General features: G+C 40.4%; 2 protein-coding genes across 2 annotated transcripts; both read left to right on the forward strand.

Annotated features, from left to right (window-relative positions):
• Nucleotides 1–1,338: 1,338 nt before the first annotated feature.
• Nucleotides 1,339–7,152, forward strand: LOC117419955 (troponin I, slow skeletal muscle-like). The gene is made up of 6 exons (XM_034033374.3): nt 1,339–1,499; nt 1,921–2,052; nt 3,145–3,234; nt 4,336–4,509; nt 5,229–5,327; nt 6,020–7,152. The coding sequence occupies exons 2-5, from the start codon at nt 1,927–1,929 to the stop codon at nt 5,322–5,324; spliced, it is 486 nt and encodes a 161-aa protein (XP_033889265.2). The 5' UTR covers nt 1,339–1,499; nt 1,921–1,926; the 3' UTR covers nt 5,325–5,327; nt 6,020–7,152.
• A 1,512-nt stretch (nt 7,153–8,664) lies between these two features.
• LOC117419669 (bisphosphoglycerate mutase-like) lies at nt 8,665–20,369 on the forward strand. The gene is made up of 3 exons (XM_034032657.3): nt 8,665–8,760; nt 10,421–11,034; nt 18,382–20,369. Exons 2-3 carry the CDS (start codon nt 10,434–10,436, stop codon nt 18,558–18,560), a joined length of 780 nt encoding a protein of 259 aa, XP_033888548.1. The 5' UTR covers nt 8,665–8,760; nt 10,421–10,433; the 3' UTR covers nt 18,561–20,369.
• The last annotated feature ends 1,243 nt before the right edge of the window (nt 20,370–21,612 follow it).

Consider the following 21,612-nt stretch of genomic DNA (forward strand, 5'->3'; position numbering starts at 1 on the left):
ATATTCTCTGCACTGACATCAGCCGCAAAAGAAATATGTGTTATAATATTTCCATCAGTGCTGGGATTGCACATAGTCTATGTGGCAGGGACACCTTCTGATGGGGCTGCAGTGTGAATAGAAAGAGAACCCAACTCTGAGATGTATTTATTGTATATAAATATTAATGTATGAATAAAATATTATGAAGGTCTATATTAAAAAAAAAAAAAGCATTGTAACGCATTTATCGCAGATTGGTGTGTGTAAATCAGCAAATTGTTCATTCTATACAGACTCAATATCAATCTTTTATAAATATTGTATTCACTTAAAAATCACCTTTAGATTAAACATGTTGGTGTTTTTGCTGTCAACACATGCCCCACAAAGTGACCACTTCAGTCGGTTACTATCCCAGTAATAAGCACCCTTTGGAAACAGCTGAATCGTAGTTCATCTCTTTTGCTGATCTGTTTTCGTCTTGTTTTCTTGGGAGGAAGGCAGTCTACCTGTTAATATACATTTTGTTTTCACCGATTGAATGCTAAGTTGACTGTTTGTTCTGAAGGATATAAGGAGGAATGTGTGCTCATCGAATTCCCTTATTTTAGGAGATTTTGTTGAGTATCGCTTCGATTTTCCGACAAAGTGCAAACAAAAAAAAAAAAAGTTTACCACAACACTGAAATACGGACACCTTTGAGTATAGAGCCCACTGCTCCAGACTGCCACTGGCATCTTTAAGAAGGGTCTAGAAGGTTTCAGCAGTGTCAAACTGTATTGTATGCATTAACCCATTAAGTTCCATTGTGCTCATTCATTTGAGTACAGGCTACTTTGCAATGTTTTGGAGCGTTTTTAACTGGGGTCTATCCACCTGTTATTTTAGGGTTCTCCTATACTGTTATGATAACGCTAATTTTGTTAACCCGCAAAAGTTAATTCTAAATGTAACGTATCAGATTACATAAATACAGCTTGTGTTTTGATTTTTTCAAGTTAAAAATGATTTGGTACTTAATGGGTTAAAACAGACTGTCTGTCTGTGTGTGTGTGTGTGTGTGTGTGTGTGTGTGTGTGTGTGTGTGTGTGTGTGTGTCTGTGTGTGTTGTTGTTGTTGTTGTTGTTGTTTTTTAATAGCAAGCAGTAGAGGTTGTATGTTACAAGATTCATTAACAGATTGATAGATTGTGGCATAAAGGCTATAAGTAACCTATAACGAAGTCCATTATCTGTAACGCATTTATTTAAAGCAGTGAGCATGCTTGACCACTAGGTGGCAGTGTATAAACTACACATAGTACTTGGACGAATAAAACATAGACGTTCTGTATCGCACACAGTAGACTAGAATGGATAGAGCAAGATGCAAAATGGCTTTAAAGCATAACAAAAATGTATATAACACAGCAAAGGGTATATAACCCATAACAAACTGAACGCTATCTCTCTTTAACCATTTTTCCTTTCCACAGAAAAAACCTAAGATCAACGCGGCTCGCAGGCTGCAGCTGAAGGTAAGTTACAACCCTCTCCATTCAAGGAGTCGATTTCAGACTTGAAACGCTTTCCCTTCCAGGGCAACGTATTGCAAAGAAATTACCCTTTGGGTAATAATTTAATTGTGCACTCAATTAAAAAAAAGAAACAAAAAAAAAAACCATATGGTACGGTACTACAGCTAGCTATGGCCAACAGTTTTGCATAACCTACAATTTAAACCATATCATTAAAAATAATACAAATAAAAAAATAATTTATATATATATATATATATATATATAGATAGATAGATAGATAGATAGATAGATAGATATATAGATAGATACAGTGAGTGGATGGGCATGACGAAGTTGTTGTTAAGAAAGCTCCTATAAGCACTTTTTCCGAAGCTGTCTCTGATTCGCTGTACCTGCGAATGTCTGAACCTCCCCCCAGTCACTCATGTTGGCGAAGGCAGCCGTCATGCTGGAGAATGAGACGAAAGAGAAGAAAGATGAGAAGGTAAAGATCATGGCAGAGCGGGTCCCTCCTCTGGACTGTGGGAGGATGTCTCTACAGGAACTGCAGGTAAACCTGACTCCTGAAGCTCTCAGCACCATCCCTCTCAAACACAGCAAGCACCTCCATCCCTATCAAACACAGCTCTCAGCTCCACCCCAATCATTGTAGTAGTTACATAGACAAAATACATGTGTAATTAGACATAATTACAATGTTATTATGCATAGTTATAATGTAACGTGTAAATTATTTTGCACAATATGTGTAAGTACACAATTGTGTCAGAAAAGGTTTAGGGTTAGGATTAGGGTTAAGTTTAGAGTTAGGTTTAGGTTAGGAATAAAGTTATGTCATGCAAAATAATTTGCACATTAAGTACATTGTAACTATGCATAATAACATTGTAATTATGTGTAACTACACATGGATTTACTCAGTAACTACACAGTAATTAGAGACAATGTAAAGTGTTACCATTTCTTTCTTATGAAAAGTTACCAAGTTCTCTGCTAGGCCTGTGCAGGATTCAGATTCATCATTATTATTATTATTATTATTATTATTATTATTATTATTATTATTATTATTATTATTATTATTATTATTATTATTATTTCTTAGCAGACACCCTTATCCAGGGCGACTTACAATTGTTTCAAGATATCACATTATTTTTACGTACAATTACATTATTTTTGTACACATTATTTTTACATACAATTACCCATTTATACAGTTGGGTTTTTACTGGAGCAATCTAGGTAAAGTACCTTGCTCAAGGGTACAGCAGCAGTGTCCCTCCACCTGGGATTGAACCCACGACCCTCTGGTCAAGAGTCCAGAGCCCTAACCACTACTCCACGTAACTGGATGGGGCCACACCCAGAATGGGTGGGGCAGAGTTGTGTAAAATCATGTGCTATTGGTCAGCTCCTGTTCCTGCCCACTTCTGATGTGACCACGACCACCTCTGCGTTTACCCCTTCAGGTACACAAGGAATTGAGCGCTCTTTGTGGAACACACATGTGCCTTGTACCTTAAAGGGTTAATACTTTGTTATCTGTCACATTCCCCTGAATGCCTTGTGCAGCGCAGTCCTGTGAATCTCAAGTGCTCCTGTACTCTACATGCTGTATCACTGCTTGTATTTCATGCAGGAGCTGTGCAAACAGATGCACCATAAAATCGATGTGGTTGATGAGGAGCGTTACGACCTTGAGGTTAAAGTCGTCAAAAACAACAAGGAGGTAATTATAATCATAATCTTAATCATAAACAGAACTGTAATCGTAATAACCCATTGAGGAAAATGACACCCTTATTATGTAATGTGTATATTGTTATTATTATTATTATTATTAAGGAATACTGTATACACATCTGTACACTATAAGGGTGTCATGTTCATCAAGGGGTTCCGGTGATGGGGTTAACCCACAAGAACTCAAGTGACTGATCAGTGTCACCAGAACCCCATGATGTCATTTCAATACATACTAAAGTATGTACTGAGTACCCATACAGCAGTGTGCACATGTATCAGAACACCTCAAGGTGTGTCATTGATATCCTTTATATACCAACCTGCAGGAAAACACCTCAGGGTGTGAGAATTTCAATTTCCGCTCAATAATCAGTAATATAGAAACAATGGACACTCATGTGTGAAAATGCTAGACCACTTTGTGCTTTAATTAGGCATCTTAAACAGCTTCTAAAAAGTCTCCTGCATTTTACCATTTGTGGCTGTGTTCCTTTTCTCTTACTATTTGAAATGAATTGCATGTGTTGCCTGTTACAGTCAATCAATTAAATTAGACAATTTTGACAATTTTCCAAGATTTTCAGTTCCAGTGGTTTGATTTCATATGCATGACAAATCAAAACTGAAATGGGGTGATTTAACACATGTGTACATTGCCATGTACTACAGTGTATGTATGTGGAGCATTTTCTTTGGTACAATAAATGGTAAAGGCTGTAATTTGTTTTACGGTTACAATAGATTTGACAATTTCCGTGAAATTTGCACATTGCCATGTAATATGTAGTTCCCTGTAAAAAAAAATCCTGAAAGAATTTCTGAAAGAATAGTGTACAAATATACATCATTTTTATCACTTAAAATTAAATAGAGCAAACGTTTGTCTCACTGATGCACTACCTGTTACACTGCATTTAGGAACCTGGCAGCCAGTTTAGTTTACTTCTGGTATTCGTGAAATGTCTTAAACATTAGATTGTGAAATGCAGTGAAATAAGCCATTTTTAACATGAAAAGAAATCCAGCTCCAGTCCAAACCCCTGATGTACAGTCCTGTACCCATGTGTCATCTCTCTGGTGCTAGATCGAGGGTTTGGCTCAGAAGGTCTTTGACCTGAAAGGGAAGTTCAAGAGGCCCAACCTGAAGCGAGTGCGCGTCTCAGCCGATGCCGTGCTGGGGGCCCTGATGGAGTCCACACAAAAGGCCTCTCTGGATCTGAGGGCCAACCTTAAGTCTGTGAAGAAGGAAGAAGAAAAGGTGAAGCCCTGAGCAACACCAGTAGAGAAGCATCTGTACTTTACTATCAAAGCCATGTCCCAGTTAGAGCCTAGCAAGAGCACAAATAACATTAGAAATCAACCCATCACAGTGAAGTATTTTAAACAATTTGAGCAGCCACATAGGTCCCAAGTTTCATCAACTGGAATGCCGGTCCAGACTATTACAATAACATTGGTTCATTTAAAATTATATAATTTGCAGCTTGAATTAAGAACCCATCAATGAATGGAGTGTACATACAATCATATGCTGATAATGACAAACCTCAGTTTTTTTACAAACCCATACAATGATCTTATCAGTTTTATTTTGCGGTTTGTATAATGACTGTCGTGGGTCTGCAGGTTTTAATGTCAATTAAAAAATCTGCTATGATTTATAACAATGATTATATCTTATTCATTTATATTCATATTAAGGCACTTTCTCTAAACTTAAAGTCAATAAAACAGAAGTATTCCTCTTTCTTCAGCCCTGATGGTGTTAAACTATGGTAGCAGTCTTTTTGTGGTTTCTTACTGGCAGTAGAATTTGTTCTGGTAATAGGAAACCCCAGAAAGACTGGAGCCAGGATATATTCTACTGGTCTTAATCACTCCGATATAGTAAATATATTAAATACATCACTAAAATAAATTGAAATGAAAGTGAAAATGCCCATCTGTGTGTGCTAACCCCTCTCTCCTCTCTCGCAGGAGAAGGAGGTGACTGACTGGCGTAAGAATGTGGAGGCCATGTCTGGGATGGAGGGCAGGAAGAAGAAGTTTGATTCTGGAGCGCCGGCACAGTAAGAGGTAAGCAGGCCCCTTCTGCTCAGAAACAACATGTATTACTATCAGTAGCCTGTAGGGGGCAGAGCAGCATAATTCACTCTGCTTTTTTTATGGTTCTGTTAGACAATAAAACCATTACAAATACAAGCAACACAATAAATACATGTGTGGTTCAAACCTAATCAGCAGCCTACAAAAAAGAACAACAGAAATAAGACACATCTCTACTTTAATGTGGACTAAAGGGAAAACAATGACAAGAGGCTCTAAGCAATTACCAAATACGATGATTATAGCCATTTGAAATCCGGCTGCTCAAATCAGTGAGTAAGTTTAGTCACCCTTATAAAAGTGTCCCATAGTAAAAGCATAGCAAAGTGTAATAAAGCACAGTGAAAGCGTGGTAAAGCATAGGCAAGCATTGTAAAGTACAGAGAGGTATTGTAAAGCACATTAAAACACATGGCAAACCATGGAAATGTAATGCGGTAAACTTTTATAAGGTTATATTTTAGCCCCACAGTGTAATACATCTCAAAAGAAACACCAAACAATTTGGCACAATGCTGAGAGATGCCCCAGACCTGTACCGTTGACAATAGAGCTTTATTCCTATTTGTTACTCTAGTTTACATAGTGATAAGAAACTACTGGAAGACCGATGCATACAGCATTGTGAAATTAAACAACATGTTTCGTCATTTCTCCTTTAGGTGTTAGAAGAGTCATTTCCTACAAAGAGAAACGTCCCTCTGTCCTCCTCAGGGTCAGCGGATTGAAAAGTTGACAGCATGTAAAGAGATGAGCAGATGGGCAGCACTTCAAAATGACTAGTCTAGCTTTGTTATATGCTATTTACATGAACAGAGAGTTGTAACTTACCCTTCTTCATTTTATTTTCAACAACCATATTGTTTCTTCTTTTTGAATTTATTCCCCTTCATAAGCATTTTGGATTATGTGGGCTGTGAGTGCCTTGGAAGGATTTCATATGTAGATATTCCACAGTATTGATATACTATCACAATCCAGCATGGAAATAAGACTCCTATTGCATAGCAGTTTCACCCATTCCAGGTTTTAAAATCAGCCTCATTAGGGGGTCCCCCGAGTGGCTCACCTGGCAGAAGCGCAGCAGGGTGAGTCATACAGCGCAGGTTCACGTCCTGGCTGTGCAAAGTAGGCGGGTCTTCGCTGGGGATTCTGAAGAAAGCGTTGCATTGGCTCTGGCGCTTCCGTGGGTTAGGGAGGTAAAACCAGCAGGGACTGTTTCTCCCCATCCCTCTGCAGTGAAACCTGCTGGCCAGGCACCCAATGAGCTCAGAACGGACACCTGTAGGACTGGCTTTTGTCCTCCAGAAGTCGGTCGCTCACTGACATCCACTCTCGAGTTCCTGGGTGAAAAAAAGAAGTTGGCTTGGTCGCAGGATCGGAGGACGCCCACTGAATCTTTCTGGTCTCCTGAGATAGGTGGGGATTCCAATATAGAATTGGGCATTACAAATTGGGAGAAAACAGAGGGAAAAATTATAACTGGACACACTAAATGTAACCCTCATTAACCCTGGTGTTTAGGTAACAAGCTCAGGTGTGTCTTACTAAGCTCCTAGTAAAACCAGGAACAGATCAGACTGCTATGCAACGGGAGCCTTATTCCCATTCCTGCAATGTGTCTTCAGGTGACACCATTCTTTTCACGATGATGCTTTTTCAGCTAGTACAGTTTAATTACATCGAGTCATTTACATTTCTAACATGAAATACTCTGTTACTATTCTGGCTTTTGCAATATATTATTTTGTAGTTTCTTTGATTACACAATGTTAAATAAAAGGTCTAAATTATGTTTATATAGTTTTTATTATTATTATTATATCCCAATCCTATTTTAAGGGATGCAAAACATTTTGCCATAGCTGTAAGTGCTTTTGTGTATGAGGTGTTCTAGAAGTAAAGAAACTATAGAAGAGTTTGTGAATTATTTCATATTGATCAGTGCGTTATTTCATTTGGTCAGAAAATGATGGTATAATGTACAAAGCTTTAATATTCAGAAAAATCACACACATGTGAAATACTGTAAACCATTCACTTAGTATTGAAGACATCTAAAGGGTTATCTTTCCTTGTGTCTTCTCGAATCAACACATTTACAGTTGGGTACAAAACATGTACCCAGTATCTCAAATTGTTTTTGCCTTTATCGTCTGGAAACCAAAAAGTCAAAATATCACAGTACTGTATGTATTAGTGAAAGCTTTCCTTAATAATGTCAAAGAACCAGTTTGATTCAATGACAAAAAGACACACAAATCAATAAGGGGCATACCATTTTATACTACATATGGCAGATGTTTCTGTGCCATCATTACACCAGTTCATCTGTGCAGAGTCAACAGCCTGTAAAGGGAAAGCATGATTATAGTAATAAAGTACAATACGCTTTAACAATAATAATAATAATAATAATAATAATAATAATAATAATAATAATAATAATAATAATAATAATATATTTTGTCTTGCACCTTTTATTAAAAGAAATCCCAAAGCACTTTACATTAAAAAAAATAAATAAATAAAACAATACAATAAAAACTATGCAGTGCAAAAAGCCAATGTATAAAAATGAGTCTTGAGATGCGATTTAAACATAGACACAGACTCTGAGTCCCTAATAGACCTTGGAAGAGAGGTCCAGAGACAAGGAGCCAAAGAGCAAAAGGCTCAATCTCCCATAGTTCGTCATTTTGGCACGGAAAGGAGATCATTTTTAGCTGACCGCAAGTTGTGTTGGAGGAAGTAGCAGCAAAGCAGATCCTTGATGTAAGATGGACCCAGGCTATTCAAGGCCTTGAAGGTCAGCAGCAAGATCTTAAAGTCAATTCTATATTTAACTGGTAACCAGTGGAGAGATGCTAAAACTGGTGTGATATGGTCATGCTTGCTTTCTTCTTGTTAAAACTCGAGCAGCAGAATTTTGAATGTATTGCAACCTATTAAGAACATTAGTAGAAACACCCACGAACAAGGCATCACAGTAGTCAATTCTCAATGAAATGAAGGCATGTATCAGTTTCTCTGCATCAAACATTGACAAAGATGATCTAAGGTGAGCGATATTTCCTAGATGAAAAAAAAGATACTCCTCTAACGTGGGCCTCAAAAGTGTCATATTTAACACCTAGATTTTTAACTTATGTGGCCTACATTCTGATCTTTCTTTTATTTGAGTCAACCACTTCTGACAACACACACACACACACGCACACACACACACAGTGTACTAGTTCTGCCTCGTCACTGAAGCGGCACGTTCTGTACTGTGCAGTACCGTTGTCTATATTGGCCAGGCACCGTGTCAATCACTCTGCAGCGCGGGGCACTGTTTGCTAGTGTTTACAAATCTGAGAGCAAAGCGAATACCACACCGAATAAGGGAAACACGGGAAGGGTGAGTTGAAATATAGCGGCAGTTGGAATTAAAAAACAAACCCTTTTTGTAGCTTAGAATTCTGACCAATTAAAGGCTCATTTTTATTTTCTCATGTTATTTATTGCAATAAGAATACAGTTGTAGGCAAGACTAATCAGTCACCACAGTGCGGAAAGGTAGTCGACAAAAAAGGTTAAGGTGAACGAAGACATTTAAATTATTGCAGGTGTTTTTTTTTTTTGTTTTTTTTTTGACGTGGGCAAATAATAACCCGACAACAATAATATTGCTGATAATACAGTAGTACCAGACCCGCTGAATACCGGTATATTAATTAATTACAGTCTCTTCGTTTTGTATTGGCCACAACTGTAATAATTATTATTAATAATAATGTAACCGTTTTAATAATTGTAATAATCATGAGAAATATTAAGAATGCTCAGGGCCAGTTTACTTGTGCTGACACTTAAGGTAGAACTTCAGACATATGTGTCTCACAAATACAAATTATTTTTGCAATGAGGTGCACAAAACAGGTTTAAATTAGTGATTAGTGAGATCTGGCAGATCATGAAACAATTTTCCCCAGCAGTTTTAGAGGTGTTTTTTTTTATTTTATTTATGTTTTTTAATATTTCAAAGCACTGTTTCTAAGAGAATTCGCACTTCAAGAAACATTTCCTGTATATCAGCCTGTATTGACAGCATGCTTGGCTTTCTCTGTACTTGAAACCTGATGGCCATCATTGCGCTATTATGTGCAGCAGTTGGAGGTTATACATTGTATTTTCAAGCTCTTTATGGTTGACCTTGGACTTACGTGCCCTCTCAACACACCTTCTGCGCTGCCTTGTGAAAATACAGCCATACTTCTATAACTTCCACGTTAGCTAGCTTGCTCTTATTGTATTACTTGTATTGTAACGCTTGAAATGTTTTTGCTTACGATTGTAAGTCGCCCTGGATAAGGGCGTCCGCTAAGAAATAAATAATAATAATAATAATAATAATAATAATAATAATAATAATAATAATAATAATAATAATAATATAGTGCAGGAAGCAAAACAAATACTGTTATTTGTTTTAAACTGTCTGGCTTAAAAACAATGCATCGATTTTCAAAACAGCCAATGCATCGACAAAATAAGCATACTTAACGCTACATTTGTAGATGTGGATAATTCAGTAGTAAACTGCGCTAAGCATCAGTACATTACTGAAATGTACCAAATGTTTTAAAATGCTTTTAAAATCATGCATAATCCCACACAAAATACCAATGGCAGTGGTCAGTTTGCAGACAGGAGCTAATCAGATACAAGATGCAACAAAGCAAAAGCCATCTGTGTTTTTATTTAAATCGTCTACATGTGCTGCAGTAGCTGCAGTTTTTTCATTATTCTCTTCAGTTTCAACACAGCTAAGCTCAATAGCACTAGAACTTGAAATCAGCCCAGATGCAGAGTTAAAAACAATGCACAGGGTTACCAGTCAATAGTAATCAAACAATCTGAGGTATTGCTGTATCCATGCATCACCCCAGCCTTACACATGCAGTAATTGGCTACTGTTTTTTATTACGGATAGCTCAAACTTTGCTAAGACAGCCGTGGTGGGGGATTCGCATGTTAATGACAAATTAACTGCTTTCGTCTTGTTTATATTTCAACAGGGTGCCTGCCAGCATGGCGAAATGCAAGCTAGTTCTGCTGAGGCATGGGGAGGGGGCATGGAACAAGGAGAACCGCTTCTGCAGTTGGGTGGATCAGAAGCTGAGCTGCGCTGGGGTGAAGGAGGCCCAGGACTGTGGGAAGCTGCTGAAGGAGCTGGGCTATGAGTTCGACCTGGTCTTCACCTCCATCCTGAGCCGCTCCATCCAGACAGCCTGGCTGGTTCTGGGGGCCATGGGCCAGGAGTGGGTACCAGTGGAGAAGTCCTGGAGGTTGAACGAGCGGCACTACGGCGCCCTCATCGGGCTCAACAGGGCCGAGATGGCTCTGAACCATGGCGAGGAGCAGGTCAAGATCTGGAGGAGGAGCTACGGAGTCATGCCCCCGCCCATTGACCAATCACACCCTTACTTTTTGGAGATCTACAACGACCGGCGGTACGAGACCTGCGACCTGCCCAAGGACAAGCTGCCCCGGACGGAGAGCCTGAAGGAGGTGCTGGACAGGCTCCTGCCGTACTGGGAGGAGGTGATCGCTCCGGAGATCAAAAAAGGGAAGAGGGTGCTCATCTCGGCACACGGGAACAGCACCCGGGCTCTGCTGAAACACCTGGAAGGTACAGTGCTGGCATACGCCTGTGTGAAAGGAGAATACTTGATTCAATCCTGCCTTGGAGAGAGTCCAACGATGAGCAACCAGACTAATCCCAGGGTTTAAAGGAATGAGCTAGGACATTAGGTTGAGGGAATTACATTTTTTTTAGCCCAGAACAAAGAAGATTATCTGGGGGGAGGGGGCAGGGATGGAAATGACTCCCATTGCATATAAGTCTGATACATTCCTGGTTTTGCTATGAGTTTAATAAGACACACCTGAGCTTGTTACCTATACACTGTCTAATCAAGTTCCAATTAAAACCTGGAATAGGTGAAATTGCTATACAGTAGAAGTCTTATTTTCAGTCCTGTTGAAGTCTAAATTCTAAGCGCAGCACAGATACCAGGACCAGAGGAAATAGTTGGAAATTCAGTGGTGAAAAACTTAGAACAGAGAGTGGTGGTTTAAGAGAGTGGTGAGGGGATGGAATGGGTTACTTGACAAAGTTTTGAGATTAACCAGCTACTAGGAACCTGTTGAGCACTGATTGGCCGAATGTCCTTCTCTCATTCTCAGGTTCTTATGTTTTAAAGGAGTAAGAAATTGTGTTGAAAATTGCCAATTAAGCTACCCCAGTTTAAGAAATGTGCGGTATGAAAATAGATTTAATTTAAGAGGGAAATTAAACAGGTTTTTAATTAGAGATTGTGCGATTATTATAGCATAACTTTTTGATCTTGCTGAATGTAATAAGTCATTGCTTTCCATTCCAGCACAGCTACCCAGCAATCCCTTTAAAGGCGTTCTAACCAGACCTTTAAAGTCTATTTTCTCTTGTCATTCGCACTGGTTCTACTTTTTCATGTTTGTTGAAGAGTATTATATACTTAAAGCAGGGATGGAAAATAAGACTCCCATTGCATAACCGTTTGATCCATTCCTGGTTTTGCTATGAGTTTAATAAGACAGACCTGAGCTTGTTACCTGCACACTTGTATTAAAACCTGGAATGGGTGAAACTGCTATGCAGTAGGAGTCTTATTTCCACCACTGTATTGAGGACTAACTCCAACCTTGGAGGATGATTTGGATAGCAATCCACATTTCTCATGGTTTACACCACATCTAATTTGAAAAGCACCGCATTTTCCTTAAAGAGGTGTTTGATATTCTAGCCTTTGCCACTTCGTTAGCGTCATGCGATTGTGTTTATAACAAGGTGACCCGAGGTAACAGTGGATGTATTGGAAATATTTATCATAGCAAATGCAAGCCATGGAAACAAATCCATTATACAGCACTTTAGCTATTTAAGCATGTGGTTGATGAACCATCTTCTGTTTCCGTTTCCCTATTCTTCCAATGACTGCAGTACTCTTGCTGTTGGACGGCCCCTGTATCCTTGCAAGGCAGTATTGTTAAACAGTTTCTTAGCTATCATTAGAAGAACGCATTTAGGTATTTGTTTTCCAGATTTCTTTAGTCTGCTTTCAGAAGAATTTGTCCTGCAGACACAATACTGTAAGCTGACATACCTGACCTTACATAGCTCTCTATGCTCAGTATGGCGTTGGGGTGCAGGGGTGTGCAATTTTTGAAAGGAACTTCTTGCCCAAGGGACAAAATGCTAGAAAAATCTACTTGTCCTTCTGAAAAATCTACTTGCCCCCTCATCGTCCCACAAAACACAAATTTGCTTTTTTTTTTTTTACAGCAATGTCGCTTTTTAGTTTTATGTATTACAGCCTGTTATTCATGCCAGCACCACTACAATAGGACAATCAATAAGATTTACTCCTGTCTGTCGTTGTACTGGCAATTGATTACTCATGTTCTGGAGCACTGACAGGGTGTGCAGAGTGGTGAAATAATTCCAAGTCCAAACACAAGGTTTAGCTCCCAAAAACTGTCCATGTTTATTATATGTACAGAAAAATAATACGTTTAAAAAATCAAGCAGGTCGCCCCTATACCAGCAGTGGTACAGGGGAAGCAAAAACACGGTGAGTTTCAGTCCCAAACAAAAAAAAATTAAACAAACAAAACACTCCAATAGCCACAATTCCTCCGTGCAGGAAACTGTGCTCTGGTGCGTATATCTGTGGATGGCAGGTAGTTTGCTGTGCTGTGCTGTGCAGTGGAACGGTGAGTGGTGGAAGGCTGGCTCAGTGGCTGCAGCTCCGCTCTCCTCCGTACTCATCTGCTACTGCAATAAACAAAAAACAACATACGCAGGCTCTGGCTGCTTAGTGTAGTCATTCAGCGTAAGGGGCTGTACTCGCGTAGTTGCGTCCAGTTTGTACTGCCCAACTCCTCCCTGCAATCAGCCCGGCGCCCCGGTGTAAACAATCGCTACCTGGCCCACAGCTGATCGCATAGGAATCGTTTCGAGTACGTGCAGCTATGCTCTTCCTCCAAGATGGCCGACTTCCTGTTCCCGCCAACCATCGAGTCGAGCCGTCTAGTCGGGAGGAAGATTTACAGCATCGATTCTTTCTCTCTTTATCTTCCTCTCTTTATCTTAACATGTTTTAATCACTAAGTTTTACTTCTGTCTGATTTTGTACTAGCAATTGATTACTCCAGTTCTGGAGCACTCAAACATGTTTTAATTCACAATCCCTACCCTGGATTGTTCACAGTAGCATATTTAAATGTATTAAGGGATTGGTTAGACTGAGCAGCAGCCCTGTTTTTGGTTTGGCACACATACCCAGACAGAAAGGCCAGACAGTTTGTGTTACAGCAGACGCTTTGTAACAGAATCTGCCCTGACATTTACAGTAAGAGGTCCCGTCCTGTATATAGTACAGTGGTTGCTCAGGGTTACCTAGCATTTGTATTTGTTGACCAGTGTAAAGGCTGGTTTACACTCCATCTTTCAACTGTCGCTCAACTAAAAACTTATTGCCCGATCAACACACTGCCATCGTCCATCAGCGCACTATAAACACACAGCCCGATCAACACACTGCCATCAGCGCACTATAAACACACAGCCCGATCAACACACTGCCATCATCCATCAGCGCACTATAAACACACAGCCCGATCAACACACTGCCATCAGCGCACTATAAACACACAGCCCGATCAACACACTGCCATCAGCGCACTATAAACACACAGTCCGATCAACACACTGCCATCAGCACACTATGAACACACAGCCCGATCAACACACTGCCATCAGCGCACTATAAACACACAGCCCGATCAACACACTGCCATCAGCGCACTATAAACACACAGTCCGATCAACACACTGCCATCAGCGCACTATAAACACACAGCCTGATCAACACACTGCCATCAGCGCACTATAAACACACAGCCCGATCAACACACTGCCATCAGCGCACTATAAACACACAGCCCGATCAACACACTGCCATCAGCACACTATAAACACACAGCCCGATCAACACACTGCCATCAGCGCACTATAAACACACAGCCCGATCAACACACTGCCATCAGCGCACTATAAACACACAGCCCGATCAACACACTGCCATCAGCGCACTATAAACACACAGCCCGATCAACACACTGCCATCAGTGCACTATAAACACACAGCCCGATCGACACACTGCCATCAGCGCACTATAAACACACAGCCCGATCAACACACTGCCATCAGCGCACTATAAACACACAGCCCGATCAACACACTGCCATCATCCATCAGAGCACTATAAACACACAGCCCGATCAACACACTGCCATCAGCGCACTATAAACACACAGCCCGATCAACACACTGCCATCAGCGCACTATAAACACACAGCCCGATCAACACACTGCCATCAGCGCACTATAAACACACAGCCCGATCAACACACTGCCATCATCCATCAGAGCACTATAATACACAGCCCGATCAACACACTGCCATCAGCGCACTATAAACACACAGCCCGATCAACACACTGCCATCAGCGCACTATAAACACACAGCCCGATCAACACACTGCCATCATCCATCAGCGCACTATAAACACACAGCCCGATCAACACACTGCCATCATCCATCAGCGCACTATAAACACACAGCCCGATCAACACACTGCCATCAGCGCACTATAAACACACAGCCCGATCAACACACTGCCATCAGCGCACTATAAACACACAGCCCGATCAACACACTGCCATCAGCGCACTATAAACACACAGCCCGATCAACACACTGCCATCAGCGCACTATAAACACACAGCCCGATCAACACACTGCCATCAGCGCACTATAAACACACAGCCCGATCAACACACTGCCATCAGCGCACTATAAACACACAGCCCGATCAACACACTGCCATCAGCGCACTATAAACACACAGCCCGATCAACACACTGCCATCAGCGCACTATAAACACACAGCCCGATCAACACACTGCCATCAGCGCACTATAAACACACAGCCCGATCAACACACTGCCATCAGCGCACTATAAACACACAGCCCGATCAACACACTGCCATCAGCGCACTATAAACACACAGCCCGATCAACACACTGCCATCAGCGCACTATAAACACACAGCCTGATCAACACACTGCCATCAGCGCACTATAAACACACAGCCCGATCAACACACTGCCATCATCCATCAGAGCACTATAAACACACAGCCTGATCAACACACTGCCATCAGCACACTATAAACACACAGCCCGATCAACACACTGCCATCATCCATCAGAGCACTATAAACACACAGCCTGATCAACACACTGCCATCAGCACACTATAAACACACAGCCCGATCGACACACTGCCATCAGCGCACTATAAACACACAGCCCGATCAACACACTGCCATCAGCGCACTATAAACACACAGCCCGATCAACACACTGCCATCAGCGCACTATAAACACACAGCCCGATCAACACACTGCCATCAGCGCACTATAAACACACAGCCCGATCAACACACTGCCATCAGCGCACTATAAACACACAGCCTGATCAACACACTGCCATCAGCGCACTATAAACACACAGCCCGATCAACACACTGCCATCAGCGCACTATAAACACACAGCCCGATCAACACACTGCCATCAGCGCACTATAAACACACAGCCCGATCAACACACTGCCATCAGCGCACTATAAACACACAGCCCGATCAACACACTGCCATCAGCGCACTATAAACACACAGCCCGATCAACACACTGCCATCAGCGCACTATAAACACACAGCCTGATCAACACACTGCCATCAGCGCACTATAAACACACAGCCCGATCAACACACTGCCATCAGCACACTATAAACACACAGCCCGATCGACACACTGCCATCAGCGCACTATAAACACACAGCCCGATCAACACACTGCCATCAGCGCACTATAAACACACAGCCCGATCAACACACTGCCATCAGCGCACTATAAACACACAGCCCGATCAACACACTGCCATCAGCGCACTATAAACACACAGCCCGATCAACACACTGCCATCAGCGCACTATAAACACACAGCCCGATCAACACACTGCCATCAGCGCACTATAAACACACAGCCCGATCAACACACTGCCATCAGCGCACTATAAACACACAGCTGTATTGCAATCAAGCTGTCATTCTGTTATTTTTATTGACTGCATTCTAGAAAAATAACCACTGTATGTAGTAGGTAGGTTGGAAGCTAGATGAACTAGACAGATTTATAGATAAATTGCTTGATTTCAAGGTTTGTTTATTCGTTATATTTCATTTATAATTACATGTTATTGACCTATAGTTCCGCACTATGGTTGTTTAATGTTCTATATATTAAGATATGACAGTGCGATGACATTATGTGCCGGTCAAGAAGAAACACAATCTTGAAGCCTTTCATTTGCCGTGAGGGTAAAATACTCACAAGTGGATTGCATTTGTTCAGCAATGGATTCCCGAGCATTCTCTTTGTTCTGCTGATCTTTATAATCTGCTCTATTTACTGCATACAGGCAGGGTTAGGCAGTAATTATACTGAGCAGCTTCTCAACAAACAGCCTGTCATCCATTTTTAGCGTTCTATAAACTAGCAACAAGGTCAGCGATGAGGTCAAAGTTCAGTTGATTTGAACTCTCAGCGACGCTGCCAGCGACTGTCGTTTTCGAGCAGGGCGTTTGGTCGCCGATCACCTTGTTCATAACGACGGTCGAGCGATGGAGTATAAACCGCCCTTAAACATAAATTCACTTGACTAGTTTCTGTATTTCAGTGGCCGTTTCCCTACTCTCTCCTCATTTTGTTTTAGTGCAACCCACCTGCTCCATCATTTGAACCTGTAACCAAATATTCTTTACATTAGAACATAAAAACATAACAGTGGACCGTTTCCGATCGGTACCCCTCTGATTTCTATCAGCGAACTGATCCCAGAACCGCATCGAGTATCCCAGTGAATCAGCAGCAATAACAACATGGGTTAATGGTAACCAGTGGTGTAGTGGGAAAAAACAGAAGTGGGTAAACTGTCCTGTTTAGTGTTCCAGGCTGGGCAGTGGCATAGCAGACACTGAGGGTGTGCAGAGATGCCTTTAGATTACACGCATGTCAGTCATGGTGGACGTGCAGAATTCTGGAGTAAAGGTTAATCAGAAGATATTCTGCCCATCACTAACTCCACCCAAGTCGTTTTTATATAATACATGGGAATATGCCTTGGCTTTAACCCTTGATGTAGCCAGGATTTGCTTATCACAGGAGAGTCGGAGCGAGTAAACGCTTTATTCTTTAAATGAGAAGTGGGTAAGCTCAGTTTACCCGTGTTTACCCTCGACTAGGCCCCCAATGGTAACCCATTCTGTACACCACAGCTGTGTGCCTCTGTCTCTGCTGCACCTACAAATGTGACCTCTGGTCCTGGTCTCTGTCTTCAGTTTGAAGCAGTGACAGTGACAGTTTTAAGGATTTTGTTAGAGGTGAGGGTATGGAATGGGCTACCTAGTCATGTTATTGAGGCAGAACCCCCCCCCCCCTTTCCCCTTTTACTGATAGACTCTCAGCTGACCCTTGTTCGTATGTGCGTCACAGAAAAAGCAGTGGTTGTTATTGAGAAGGAGTGTTGGAGTCCTCTAGCTTTGGCTCTGCTCAATAAGCAGTCTCTGCTTTCAGTGTCTCTGCCCTCATCATGTGACTTCTCAGAAGTGCAGGACTGTTGAAGAGCATTGGACTGTGAAACATGTAGAATTAAAAAACAACAACAACAACAACAAATACACATTTACCATTATGTGTGCATTTGTCGCGTAAGGAAATCTGAGACTTTACGAAGTGATGCTAATTCGTATTGGGTAAAGCCGGGATGCTGCACTTTACTGAGTATCTTGTTTATTTTGTCTAGGTATCTCAGACGAGGAGATTTCCAGCCTTACCCTGCCCACCGGGGTGCCTGTTGCGTTGGAACTGGATGAGAACCTGCGCCCCACCAAGCCTCACAAGCTGCTGGGAGATGAGGAGGCGATTCAGGCAGCGATTAAGAGAGTGGAGGATCAAGGAAAGGTCTTGGTCCCAGCCAAATAGAACCCTGCTGCTTCCAGAACACAGCTTCATAGAGACAGGGTTTCTTTCTGCTGTTAAATTAATATATATATATATATATATATTTTTATTTGACAAGGATACTGTAATAATTGATCAAATACACAGCAGAGATGCTGGCACGTAAATGACATGTGAAAATAACAGAGCTCTTAAAAAATCCCTTTGGTTTGCGAGTAACCCGAGGATGAATGTGGTACTTTTTCACATATTTGAAGCAAGTTATGTGAGGTGGTCTGTGGAGACCCCTGATCAGATGGAAGTGGAGGGAGAGAGGGAGAGAGACTGTGCTTACGATTTCAATGCAATTCTAACTTTGCAAAGCTTTCCATTAAATAAAAGTTGGGAGAGCATCAAAACTAAAACTAAGACTATGCAAAAACATTCTTGGTTCGGTACAGATAACGACCAATACTTTTTTTGCCTCTAAATTGTATTTCTAGCGATCTTTGTTTGAATATTCAGAAACGTGCCCCTATACAAAGATATAAGACTCGCCTTACGTTACTTGCTGGAATTCATGTTCGTGTCCAGTGTTCAGGGTTTTTTGTCATCATTGCTGATAATACCTGCTTTTGCTATGAGAACTTGTAACCTAATTGAAGGCACAAACTTTTACAAACTAAGAAGTTACAAAACCAGAAGCCAACTCCTCAGTGCTTCTTTGTTTAATTTTAATTTAAAAGCTACTAAAAAGCTAAGTTGTTTAGAGCTAAGTTATGTATATAAGTGTTATTGTATGTTACTTATATTTCTGAAGATAGAAAGATGGTTTATTTAATTGCATGACACTGAGTCATTGAAATACAATATTATATGCACTGTTATGGGATTATGTAGGGACATTTTTAATTTAACACACCTACACCAGACAATATGAAGAGTGCACTTACCTTCTAATTTTAATACTTTCAAGAAAGTTGGTACCTCTGATAATAAGCTCAAATTGAAGAGATCAGCTCCTCGAGAATTACTTGAATTATAAAAATTATACAAAAACTCTTTGGGAACAAAGACCATCCCATTTTGTTTTTTTATTTTTTTTATTATTTGTTTGCATTACAAGCTGTACCCCAACTAGAAGGTGTCATGCACAGTTTTACCTCCTACTGCTGCATGCAGCAGCGTGAGTTAGAGTGTGCCAGAGGCAAACAGCTTTCGCAGGCGTGTCCCTGCAGCTAAAACTAGCTTTGGGGAATATAAAGAAACTGAACTGTCAACAAGATCTGTTTCACCGGACTGAATCCTGGTTGACTGATTGCCACATTCTTCCATTGCATATCCCAGTAATTCTCAGAAAACATACCTTGTTGGCTTTCCAGTTTGTTTCCATGCCCTAAAGGTAGTTTCAGCCACATGCATACAAGTTTCGGTAAAGCTCATTGTATTAACTTGCAGCAGGGGGTGGTTATGAACACAATACGCAAGCTTGGTTGAAGCTTAGGAAAGCAAAACAAAAATGTAAACAAATGCCAAAAAAAAAAAAAAAAAAAGGTGATTTTTCCTTTTTTCCGGTTTGTGTTATTCTCATAGCTCTATTTGTATCATCTGGGCTCACAAGGTACACTACTTTTCATTTAAAACCACATCATCTGCATCGTTGTGTAATTTATACAGCATGCACCAACCTTTTACAAAACCTTGGGGCAAAAACTCAAATATTTTGTGGTGTTTTTTTTTTAATGCTAAGTCTTTTTTAATAAGTGTGTATTTGTGTGCCTCTGGTTATAAAGTAAGCATTATAGAATTGTAATAGGCATGTAGATACATTGGACTCTGTAGCAATACTAGACAAGGTTTAATACATTATATATATATATATATATATATATATATATATATATATATATATATATATATATATATATATATATATATATATATATATATGTGCACTTTGGTGTGTTGATTAAAAAAAAAAAAATGTCCTTGCTGTCTAAGTATTGTATTGTGTATTGTAATGTCCATTTTATTAAAGCAAGACCTGTTTATGCCTTTCAATGTTTGTGTGTTTTGTTTATTGGGGTTACTGGTGTTTTAAGTTAAGTATGTGGTGTGCAGGAAGTTTGGGCTGCTAAAACATTGCAAAATGACCTCTCTTATATCAATAAGATACATCCTACAAACAACTTACTAACTTAGTCCCAAAAATGAACTTCTATTAAACATAAAAATGTGTTTTTGTTTATTTAGCTGTACACCTATGCTGTATGTTCTATGCAGGGGATCCCTTAAAAAAGTTCCCCATAGTGAAAACACATCAAAGTGCAATAGAGGTATGGTGAAGCATATTAAAAAGCATAGCAAACCAGGGTAGACTGGTAAATGCCTAGTATAACCATGTGAAAAGCATGGTAAAACTGCTAGGATACAGTGATAACCTTTTATAAGGGATACATCTATACACCGGAAAAGATGTACTGGAGTTTTGACAAATCCTTAACTGATCGGTTTATTTCATTGATTTTGAATTCACAGCCATCCAAACTTAAGGCTAATTCTCTCGATTTCCAACAGAGCTTGGCATTTTGAATATAACCAGTAGGAGGCGCCAAACATGCACACTATTAGAGAGAAGACGTGTTGGTGCTGCAGAAGGAATGTGGATACATGAAAGAAATCTCACCAGCATAACATGAAAGACCACTTAAACATCTGGCTGCCCTGTTCATGTTAAACACCAATATACAGTAAGACTTTCCTTCTGTAGTGAATGTTTGAAGATCCAGCTGTGCAGAGCAGTACAGTGTTGTTCCCACGTGTGGAGTGCAGGTTCACAAATGGATTCCTGTGGGAAGGGGACAGCATTTCCAACAGCTTATTGACAAAAGAATGAAAGCGATCCCGCAGAAGCAGAGTTGTTTTTAAAGAGACACAAGTGGTTTTGCAAAACAGAGAGGTTTGATAAAGCATATTAAAAAAAAAAAAAACTATCCCCTATATAAATGTTCCATTGTAAAAGCATTGCAAAGTGTAATACAGCACAGTGAAAGCATGGTAAAGAATAACAAAGTCAACGCATATTAATAAACAT

The sequence above is a fragment of the Acipenser ruthenus genome, chromosome 14 (genome assembly GCF_902713425.1).
Source record: "Acipenser ruthenus chromosome 14, fAciRut3.2 maternal haplotype, whole genome shotgun sequence".
In the NCBI taxonomy this organism is placed as follows: domain Eukaryota; kingdom Metazoa; phylum Chordata; class Actinopteri; order Acipenseriformes; family Acipenseridae; genus Acipenser; species Acipenser ruthenus.

Coding starts and splice junctions, on each gene's coding strand:
- LOC117419955 (XM_034033374.3), top strand. CDS start 1,927: ATGTTGGCGAAGGCAGCCGTCATGCTGGAGAATGAGACGAAAGAGAAG. Junction 2,053..3,144: donor TGTCTCTACAGGAACTGCAG/GTAAACCTGACT, acceptor TATTTCATGCAG/GAGCTGTGCAAACAGATGCA. Junction 4,510..5,228: donor TGAAGAAGGAAGAAGAAAAG/GTGAAGCCCTGA, acceptor CCTCTCTCGCAG/GAGAAGGAGGTGACTGACTG.
- LOC117419669 (XM_034032657.3), top strand. CDS start 10,434: ATGGCGAAATGCAAGCTAGTTCTGCTGAGGCATGGGGAGGGGGCATGG. Junction 11,035..18,381: donor TCTGCTGAAACACCTGGAAG/GTACAGTGCTGG, acceptor TATTTTGTCTAG/GTATCTCAGACGAGGAGATT.